An 11,696-nucleotide genomic window follows, 5' to 3' on the forward strand; every position below is an offset into this window, starting at 1 on the left:
GACATGTCCATCACGGACAACTTAACAGAAGCAGCCCAGACAACACATGTCTAGGCTTGGGGGCTTGACAAGCCACATCGACCTGCAACTCTTTCATTCGTCATGGCTACCACACCCGAAACCGGACAACAGTCATCCACACATGGGGGCTTGACAAACTCATCACCATCTGTTTGTCAAGATTACTACCCTAAATGTCAGGCAGACTCCCTCAACACGGGACAATCTATTTCGACACTGGACAACCTCTTTCGCCTGCAAGCTAGCTCAGAGCTTGGCAGACTTATGTATTGTCTAGGACTCCCAAAACCTATGTGGCATCCTACTTGGAACTCAGAGACACGTGTCAACCCTCCATGCCAGCCCTGCTATAGGAGCGCGAACGTCTGAGCCTTAACAACCAGGCTCCCTAGCAAATAGGTTATCTCTAACCTAATTAATATTCAAATGTATTTGAATATATTATCAATTGGCAAGTAATTAATTATCTATAATGCCACATCATCTACAAGGTATGATTATCTTCTGCCTTTATCTATAATTCAAATGTTTATCTCTAACATTATCTCTAAGCTCCTAGCTATTATCTATAAGCTGAGAATTATCTACAAGTCTACAACAACCCCTACAAACAAGGACCAACAACCACGCTCAAACTACTATAAATACATGTTCCATCGAACCCCTCACACAACTTGCTCACACACTCAGCACACTGCAACAAGCATGTGCCTCCCTCTCTCTTTCGCTCATACGAGTTCCATTACATCATATACTTGCTTTACTCTCCTTACACATATTCTTACTTGAGCGTCAGAGTCCTTTGTTTTGCATGTCCCCCCTCCTATCAAAGGTACCTCTCCAAGCCGACATGTGAAGTTCAGGACCCCACTCAACCACGTCAACCCTAACATATCACGATTTTGAATTTTGGTAAGAACACACTTTCTAGCAGTAAATAGACATTCATTGATCCATCTCTTCTACTTTACCCCGAAAAATCATTTGTTCCATCATATATACAATAAATAATACCAACTCACTATATTGAACGCTTTCTCAAAATCAATTTCAAAGTACACAAGCTCTTTTGCCTTTCACTTTGCATCATTAACAACCTCCATTTTCATTTAAACAAGTCTAACTCAATTTTCACTTATTATTCTTAAGCTCTTGATTTTGCAAAAGTTTCTTTTCAAAAATAACTTAAAAAATATAATTTCAACTCCTCTTTTTGAGTTTCCTTATATGTTTTCTAGGGGTGTTAAGATGTCGAATTGGGTTGGTTTTGGCTAAACTCATGATCTTATCCAATCAAAGTTCTATAGGTTAGATTGAGTTAGGTTTGTTTCAATTTATTTTTACCCCAACCAGTTTCACAAGCATGCTGATTTCAATCAACAAGTCTAAAATTTAAAATTATTTTAAATTTCAAAATAATTTTAAGAAAAGTGAAATAGAAGCAAACAATGATACTTGATGCACATGTCCAGGTCCAAATTCTATTACATTTCAATGTCTAAAAATCCAATCAATACAGGACAACCTAATAGGGGAAAACTACAAGTGTTTGGTCTTCATCAGATAATAAACTATTGAATCCACATGGACTGTGTTTTTGAACTTAGCAATTATGACACTGTTCTGGATACAAATTGTTTGATGACAAGTGGAAGGCACCACTTCCAGCAATGGAAGATAAGCCAAAGGAAGATGCCATAAGGGTGATGGATAACCCTTGATAAGTCCAAATGAGTTCAGCCTGAAACCTAGAGAACACTCTTCCAATATGCAAGTATTTATCAAAAAATTCAAGTTTGTCTATTCCATTGCAATTTCTTGTACATATAGGCAAGCAATCTTTAATTATTCTAAATGCACAATTAACCAACCTTTAATTATTCTAAATGCATCATTAACTGCAATTATGAAAACAAGGCTTTAACTCCTGATGGTGTACATGAAGAGACACCAAGGCTATCAGCCACTAAAATAAATAAAAGAAAAAAAATGAAAAAAAGGAATACAACTTCATTTAATTCTAAAAAGAATAAAGTCAAGAACTACACCCTTCAGCTCATGAGTCTTCAATAATAATCATGCACTAAAATAATTTTGGTTCAATGTCCTTCAAATCAGGTAGAACTTCAAGAATTGTTGTTACCACTTGTTGTAGGGTCTCTTATGCCTTTTTGGCTTTGGCTTTGGTCATAGGTCCTCCTAGTCCTTGTGTTAGTCATTGAGCCTCATTGTCCCCTTCAAATTATTTAGAATATTTGATAAAAGATTACAATTTGATTTTTTTAGAATATTTGATTAAAAAGCCAAAGATTAGATAGAAGATAAAGAAGATTTGATTAAGATTAAATTCAGATTGAAGATATTCTAGGATCAGGGATTCACAACAAGACTCTTGTTCAATTAATCTACCTATTCAAGGTTCTTCCTAATTTTCTTTTAATAGTGAATTAACCTAACGTGATCTCCGTTCTCTTTCATGAAACATAGATGTATCTAATTGAATTTAACCCCTACTATCTTGGTGGCTATGTTCAATTAAACCCTTTATGCTCTTTGATTTCGTTTTACCCACCTAGAATTAATTCTATTGTCGTGAATCAAAACCTAAGTCATCTCTTTATGGTTCCAACGTGTTAAGTTCACCTCTCAAGTCATCCCTAAGTGTCTAACATCATGCAAATAGTGATAAAGTGTCCAACATGTATAAATTAATAAGTATTGCAGTATTTGTGTAATTGTGTGTTTTTGAGACCACTTATATGGTTTTATTTATAATAGAGAAATATAATCAATAATTGATTACATGATCAATCAATTACTAGTTATTAGGAAATACAACCATTGATTTCTATCAACTAATAAGTACAAGATAACGTATAAATCTAGCATTCCCCCTCAAGCAGGAGCATATATGTCATATGCACCAAGCTCGTTACAAATATAATCAATGTGATGCCCTTTGAGAGATTTAGTGAACACGTCGGCCAGTTGGTCACTGGAGTTGAAAAACTTAGTGGTGATTTCTCCTAAGAGCACTTTCTCAAAAAATGATAGTCTACTTCTTTTGTTTGTGGAAGATTGTATTAGATGCAATGTGGAAAGCGACTTGATTATCGCAAATAAACTTAGTGGCTTGAGTGTCTCCAAATTGGAGTTGTTGGAGAAGTTGCCTTAGCCAGGTAATTTCACTTGCAGCTGCTACCATGGCATGGTATTCTTGCTTCTCCATGTGATCAAATTTCCTCCAATAAGAACACAATAACTAGACATGGACTTCCTGTCTGATGGGGAGCCTATCAAAGAATGCACATGATAGTATTCCAATCACTATCGCAATAGGCATTCAGAAAAACATGATGTTTGGTCTGATGACAGTGAGGTAATTAAGTATACCCACAAGTCATCAATATCTTCACGGGTCCTCCAATGGCTCCCCTTGAGCCATAAAAAGCTTGACATTGGGATCCATAAGAGTGTCACTAGGGTGACTACCAAGCATGTCGCTCTCTGTAAGTATATCCAAAGTGTACTTCCGCTGGGAAATGACAATGCTAGAAGAGGATTGAGCAACCTTAATGCCTAAGAAATATTTGAGCAACCCCATGTCTTTTGTCTGAAATTGGCTATGCAGATGGCATTTGAGCCGATGAATATCGTCAAGGTCATCACCAGTATGATGATGTTGTCAAGATATACAACAAGATAAATGCATAGGTCAGATGGAGAATGGAGTGAAAACACAAAATGATCAGCCTCACTGCAAGTCATACCAAATTAAGGTCATGTAGAACTAAAACAACCAAACTAGGCACAAGGAGACTACTTCAAGTCGTAGAGGGAACATCAAAGGCAACAAACAAGGTGAGATCCCCCAAAAGTAGTAAAACTAGGGGGTTAATCCATGTAAATCTTTTCTTGTAATTCTCCATGTAGTAAGGCATTTTTTTTATATCTAACTGGTGAATTGGCCAATGGCTAATGCCAGCCATAACAAGAAATAAATGAAAATAAGTGATCTTGGCCATAGGGGAAAATGTGTCCTTATAATCGAGGCCAAAGATTTGAGTATATCCCTTAGCCCCCAATTGAGCTTTGAATTGATCAATATTCTCATCCAATCCAACCTTCACTGTATAAACCCAACAACCAATAATAGTTTTCTGAGGAAGTAAGCGAAAATAGCTCCCATGTTCCACTACCATGTAAAGCAACCATTTCGTCCTACATTGCTTGTTACTAGTAGGGATTAGTCATGGCTTCACCTGTAGACTTGAGAATAAACACAGAATTCAGAGAGGAGGTTAAAGAGAAATATAAAGGGGATAAACTATGACAGTGAATAGTGCAAGAATATTTCGTAAGGCAATGTGAAGTTCAGGTGCAGGAGATGTTGGTGGAGGAACATTTGGAGCATGAAATGATGATGGAGGATTAGTAGGTGGAACCGTTAGTTGTCATGGTTGTTGTTGATAGATGATAAGAGGTGGTGGAGCAGAGAAAATGATTGGGGATGGAATGATAAATGGAATATCCAAAAGAGCAGCATCAACAGTGGATGTCGAGAAGAAAGGGGCAGACTCAAAGAAGGTGAGGTCACCAAAGATAAGATACTGTTTAAGTGTAGGACAAAAACAAAGATATCCTTTTTGGAGGCGAGAATAACCACAAAAAACACATTTAAGGGACTTAATAGAGAGTTTATCTTTACCTGGGTAAGATCATTAACAAAACATGTGCAACCAAAGACACAAAGAGGGATAGGGTAAAGGTCTCGTTGAAGGTAGAAAACAGAGTATGGAATCTGGTTGTTAAGGACAAACAAGAGCATGCAATTAATCATATAACATGTTGTAAGAAGTGCATTGCCCCGAAAATGGAGAGGAACATTAAAGTGGAGAAAAAGAGTGTGAGTTGTTTCAACTAGGTGACAATTTTTCCGTTCATCAACACCATTCTATTGTGGTGTGTGGGCACATGATGTTTGATGGACAATTCTCTGTGAAGTTAAAAAGGACTGAAACTAGGAAGACAAGTATTCTCGGGCGTTATCGGTTTGCAAAATTTTAATGGAAGACCCAAACTAATTCTGAATTTCATGTGAGAAACTTTAAAAGATAGAGAAAATGTTTGAACGATTTTTCATAAGGAAAACCCAAGTAGAAAAATGATAAGTGAAAGTGACAAAATAGTAAAATCCTATAGAGGAACAAACTCGACAAGGAACCCAAATATCAAAGTAAAAAGGGGACATAACACTTTTATTGATGTGAGGACTATAAGAAGAACGAGCAAGTTTACCTAATTGACATGACTCACACTAGAATGACTTAAGAGTGGAGAGACTAGGAATCAAAAGATCCAAGTTGTCCAAACTAGGATGACCAAGTTGTTGGTGAGCAAGGTCTGGGGAGGTAGTAGAGACACATGCAACCGGAGGTGAGAGCTAGTATAATCCTTGAGACACATGTCATGTTCCAATCGTTCATCCGATACATCGATCTTGGACAAGAGCATAATTATTAACAAAATGAACAGAGAAATGTGGTGAGCGGGTGAGTTTGATAATGGAAATTAAATTGAAAGGACAACTAGGAACGAATAAAACAGATTGTAAAGGAAGGTTAGAGAGTGTACAGATCTGGCCAATGCCACAAACTTTAATCTAAGAGCCATCTACAAGGGTAACAAAAGGAAATGAGTCCGAAAAAGACAATTGGGAAAAAGGGAGTTGTTACTGGTCATATGATCAGAGGCACCAGAGTCAAGTATCCAAGTGCCAAGAGTGAAGGACAGGGGAACAAAGGCTACAAGATTACCAAACTGACCCATGATAGTAACAAGTGGCAAGGCAGGTTGTTGAGTTTCTTGAAACCAGAGGAAATTAGTATACTTAGAGGCCGAAAATATTCAAATCCACAAGTGTGCCCATGGATTGTTGATGGCTATCCCAATCAATTTTTCGCACGAAATTAGTGGTACATCAGTGAAATGCATGACAGGGCGAGCAGAAACACGATCAAGAGAAGCCATGAGAAAGACATAGTAAAACACGAACCCAAAACGGGGCCAAACAACACTAAACGGGACTTACCAAGAGCCAAACATGAGACCGATGAGGCCAAATAGGAGCTAAGCCAGCCAAACAGGCTGAATAGGATGAAAAATAGCCAAACAGGGGCTGGGTGGGTTGTCGGAGGGAAAAAAGGGCAAGGGAAGGGTCGCTGAAAAGGGGGGGTGGTCATCAAAAACTGCTTCAATCGTCATTATATTGCATGCGTGTGAAGTACACATGTTAAAAAGATGTTGCACGTGTGATGGCGGACAACAACACAGTTGCAGCGTTAGGGTCGTCGGAGGTAGCGATGATGGTCACAGGTAGTCACCGATGAAAGGTCATTGGAAAGGTTGCCAAACAAGGGCAGCAGTGCAGCATGGTAGTGTTCACTGCGAAGGGAAAAATTGCAAGAGGAAAAAAAAAGAACAAAAGAGGGATCAAACCCTAATCTGGTACCATATTACAATATTTGTGTAATTGTGTGTTTTGAGACCTTACATATGATCTTATTTATAAAAGAGAAATAGAATCTGTAATTGATTAAATGATCAATCAAATATCAATTATTAGGAAATACAATAATTGATTTCTATCAACTAATAAATACAAGATAATGTATAAATCTAACAAGAATGAATTAAAAGATGGTAATCTAAGAAAACCTCAAATAAAATATATTAACATGAACAATTGTTAAGGATTATGCCCTAATCTCAAAACAAGAAGGACTACTCACACATGGTCATGAGAAATCCCAAAATTACTCTATTTTCCTTCCAAAAAGGTCCCTAATCATGTTTGATCCTGAAAGTCCAGTATGGACTAGAAAAGCTCCATTTAGCACCAAAGATCAAGTTAATGTGACTCATGTACACATGAAAGCAACCACGACGTAACTGGTTTGGCAAAAAGAATAAAGTGTAGTGAAATGAACAGAAGCAAAGACCAAAATAACCAATAATGCAAATAATTCTAACAAAAATGCTTCCTAATTAAAGACTAAATGCAATGCATCACAACCCTAGCACCTACACCTAGTATATCATTCAATTAACCTTACACAGGTCATGCTTAAAGAATTCATCGAGTTGCTATCACTAATAATAAGATTTTTTTTAATATAATAATAATAATAATAATAATAATAATAATAATAATAATAATAATAATAATAATAATAATATCAATCAATGGGTCAATAGATTGGGTTTATTGGTCAACAAATTAAAAATTAAAAATCATAACCCAACTTATACATGAATGAGTTGAGTTGGGTTTGACCCATACAATAAAAAAATTCAACCCAACATGTTTGGATCAAATCAAGTTTCCGGATACCCGTAGTCATGAAACCCCTAAAATTAGTGGGCGTAACACCATAATTTGTTCTCTTTTTATTTTCATTTTTTTATTATGCATAAAATGATACATAACTTGTTTGAGATATAAATTTTGGTAAGAATAATGTGAAAACAAAGCATTTGAATTTACTTTTGAATTAAATCAATACATATATGAAATTCTTCTTAACTTGTTAAAGTTATTCCATCGAGGAAAAAAGAATCATGAAGTGTGTGGTTCACATGACAAATTGAGTTTTAGATTAATATAGAGCTTTAATTTTAGTATACAAGTTCGAAAGCCATTGAAGATCACGTACCAACCAGATTTTTGACAGATAGATTAGTTCACATTCCAAAAGAGGAGAGACACAATAGAAGAAGTATCCCTTCATTTCTTATAATTAATGAAAGAGAAGGTTAAAATTAAAAGTCTAAAATTAAAGTTAGGAGAGATAATTATTATCTCTACCGTATATATGGTGCTCTCTTTCACTGGTTAGGCGAATTACATAGTTGTTACAATTCTCCCTCTCCTTCAATCTATATTTTGTTGATTATAAAATTTGTACACATTCAAACATGTGATCACCTTCCATAATATACCCTTAACTTCTTCCAATTCTCAGTGAAGAATCAACACCTTTATTGACACTTGCAAAGATCCTAGCAATCTCTAGTTGGGTATTGGCAATGATTTCAGTTCTCTTAAGCTCCATCTCCCCTCTCTTTGCCTCAGCTTCAACTCTCATCCTCTCAATCTCTTTCATTGTGTCCATTCTTGTTTGTTCTGATCTCACCACCACTTCTGCAAGCCACCTGATGCTCTTTGCTATTTCCACGTCTTCATTATTATTATTATTATTCCTTCTCCTCTTGTTGTTGTTCTCACTTTTCATCTTCCTCTTGTTGCATCTCACCTTGTCTTTTTTACTGTAAAGAGCAGGTGTGCTACTATCCGAGTCCATTGGATTCTTGTTAGATACTTGCTCAGATGACTTGGCTCCTATCCCATCTTCCTATTAATGCCAAAACATCAACATTAATTTATATATGTGTATGTATAATAATATATTTTGGAACATAAGATGACAATGCTAACACACTCAAATCATCTCAATTCCAATGCCCCCATATGTCCTGTCCGTTATAATGTCAATTTTACTTGCATAATATATATGGTTAAAGTATATTAAAAGATAGCAACATAGCTCCTACACATTAAGACACCTATTTTTGTCCGTTGCAATGATTTTTATATATAATGCATATAAAGTATAATGGAAGATTTAGGTCATCTTCTAATAATGGGTCTTACTAACTTAGGAGGGATCCTCTTATTTTAGGAGTAACTTTAAAATGTTACTCTTAATCTGAATCCTTTATTTTTCTCAAATCCAGAGGCTTAGATTTATTTTATGAAAGAGTTACTAGACACTAGAAGAGGATTCAACAAGATAGACCCTTTGTTTTTCATTTACCCTGCGACAACTAAAGAATATGAGACAAACACTGCAATATTTTTGCAACTCCGTTTGTATCTCTAAATCTGTTCCTCATCAAGTCCACACTGGATGCGATTCCTCCAAGAACATTGTAGTGACAAAATAAAATAGAAGGCTACTGTGAATGTTTCCCTTTTGGCACTGCAAATATACTCAACATCAATCTAGTTTTTCTAAATTTAATTCTTTAGACCTCTACTAAATTCAAAGATTCAAACATTGGCTCCTTAAGAAATTAAACATAATAAAAATGACAATTTGCAAAATGCAAATTTGAGGTGACCAAACAAGTTATACCGTGGTTAGCTCTTAGTTGGGTTACTTAACTGTTTTTGAACTTTAACTAAGAAATGGACATTAATGGATGATTAATCAGCATCATTTTATTGACATTAGATTCCCAACAAATTTTCTCGTATCTACAACGGAAAGAGTATGACAGAGAAGCAATAATCCCTTAACATTTTGTCATGGTGATATAGCGCAGTGACGGCGGTGGTTGACAACTACACAATAAAATGTTGAGATATATATAGCTGCTGCGTTGCAACAACGGTGGTGGAAAGCTGCAGGTCTGTTCTTGGAGAGATGCAATGAGCTAGGTCTGTTTGTGCTTGTGTGAGACACTGGGAAGATGGAGTAGCACTAGGTAACTGAAACATTAAGGCTCTTAACCACTAGGGTCACGTGCAGAGATTCAAATGGTTAATCTCAACTATTAATTTTAAAATAAAATAAAGAGTTCAAATTGGAAATAAGTCTTTAAAGTTAATCTGAAAGTAAGTGAATTCCCTCCTAATTAACTTTTGCTTAATATAAATTAATTAGTTGAATAAAAGTTTAACTTTTAAACATTGTCAATATAAAATAGTTTACATCAATTGATCAGCTGAAAGTTATGATAAATGATAAATATGATTATTATAAAAATCAACTTAACAAATATGATAGAAAGAAAATATATATTTCACACTGAAATGCAAATGTATAACTTTTACTTACAGTAATTTTTAATAAAATATAATCATTTTAATATGACTTTTATTTTGTTGTTGACCTCATGTTTGCAATAAATGACCTCTATAGCTTTCTTTAAAAGAGATGAGTTTCACTTTCTGCAAATTATTGTCCTACTTCTGTTGCCAAGAAAATCAATCAGAATACTCACACCATGAATGAACATTTCAGAAGTCATATCTTCTCTTCACGTGACGTGTGAAATCCAAGATATGTTTTCTCTATTATATGACACTCTAGCTACTTGATGCAACAATCATAAATTTTTGAAAAAGGATTTAATGAACAAATTAAAGAAAATGTTTCTCACGAGTCTTATGCATAGAATGTTACACCTAATTAGCAGAAAGTTAATTTTGAGCCATATAATCCATAATACAATTCCAACCGCACAGTTAAATATCCTTCAGAAATGGACGAGTCATGATCATAAAATGCAACAAAAGATTGAAACCAAAAGTTAATTAATTACCCAAAATGAAAAATTGTGCTTCATTTAATAATCTACCTTGGCTAGTAGTCTTTCAACACCATTGGGTCCATGTGAGTTTTGTGCAATTGCAATTGGTGGAGGAGCAACAGAAGGAGGTGCTTGTAACACAGCCAGTGAAGGTGGCTCCAACAACACCAAAGCCTGGTTATTATTTATAGTAGCATGTGGTGATTGAGATGGTGCTGCTATCGCTGTTGCTGCTATTGGTGGTGGCAGCGAAGAAGATATCAGTCCCGTCCCGCGGAGCAGAACGTCGAGGCGAGAATACAAAGGCCAAGATGAGGCATCAGCAGTGGTGGCAGACTCTGATCTGTACCTTTTCTTCATGGACTCAATCTTGTTCTTGCACTGTGTCTGAGTCTTTGGTGACTTGGTGGAGTTTGCTCTTGCTGAGACATGTTTTGCAACATCTTCCCAGTCATGGCCTTTGAGTTTGGCTCTGTTTCTGTGCACCCATTTGGCCTCATAGGCCTCAAGAAGGGTTGTCACAGCTCCTTCACTCCACTCATCTCTCTTCAGCCTATCACCACTGCCACCGCCACCACCACCAATGGCTAATTTTCTTGGAGACTGATGATGATCCTCCTTGATGTTGTTGATGGTGCTATGATTAGGTTTAGGAAGGAGGAGAGATGGGTGGTGGCTACTATCATCTTGCTGCTTCTCTGCTTTGTTATTATTATTATTATTATCCTCCATTTCTCATCCCCATGAACTACAAAGTTTTTAACTACCCTTTGAAGTGTTTAGCTGCTAACATGCTTCAAAGTTTCAATGTGAGTTTATGAATAAGAAAAGGTAAACAAGAGGGAGACAACCACTAGCATTAGAAAGAAAGTTAAAAAAGAAAAAAGAAATGGAAAATATCAATAGTGGGTGGTGGAAAGGGGGAAAAATGATCACTTTTGTCAAATGAGTTAATGATGTCAATGCCTTGAATTTTTCTTTTTCTTCTTGCTTTTTGTGTAAGAGGTGGTGCTCGATGGTGTTACCTTAAGATTTTATATGGTAGTGAATAATTTCAATTGTGACTATATATTGAAGGTTTTAAATTAAGATTATGATCACAGTTATAATTTTATTGTGAGTTTTGATATTTTGGAAAATTGTGGAGAAATGGAACTATAGTTGTAGAGACTCCAATTTTTTTTTTTTTATGCATGTTATGATCCTAATTATAATTGTAAACCATTATTTAAAATCTTAACCGTAATATTAAGGTTTTAATTGAAAGGTTTTATAATTATAGTTATTGTCAATTCAAA

General features: G+C 35.7%; 1 protein-coding gene across 1 annotated transcript; it reads right to left on the reverse strand.

Moving 5' to 3' along the window:
- Positions 1-7,788: 7,788 nt before the first annotated feature.
- On the reverse strand, positions 7,789-11,375 carry LOC114409487 (trihelix transcription factor ASIL2-like). The gene is made up of 2 exons (XM_028372970.1): positions 10,447-11,375; positions 7,789-8,435 (listed from the first exon to the last, which is right to left on the reverse strand). The coding sequence occupies exons 1-2, from the start codon at positions 11,128-11,130 to the stop codon at positions 8,025-8,027; spliced, it is 1,095 nt and encodes a 364-aa protein (XP_028228771.1). The 5' UTR covers positions 11,131-11,375; the 3' UTR covers positions 7,789-8,024.
- Between the last annotated feature and the right edge of the window lie 321 nt (positions 11,376-11,696).

This window comes from Glycine soja, chromosome 4 (assembly GCF_004193775.1).
Source record: "Glycine soja cultivar W05 chromosome 4, ASM419377v2, whole genome shotgun sequence".
Lineage (NCBI taxonomy): Eukaryota > Viridiplantae > Streptophyta > Magnoliopsida > Fabales > Fabaceae > Glycine > Glycine soja.

What these genes read in the sequence shown, in the direction of transcription:
- LOC114409487 (XM_028372970.1), bottom strand. Translation starts at nt 11,130, where the DNA reads ATGGAGGATAATAATAATAATAATAACAAAGCAGAGAAGCAGCAAGAT. An exon ending in TTGAAAGACTACTAGCCAAG is followed by an intron (nt 8,436 to 10,446) that starts GTAGATTATTAA and finishes TGGCATTAATAG; the next exon opens with GAAGATGGGATAGGAGCCAA.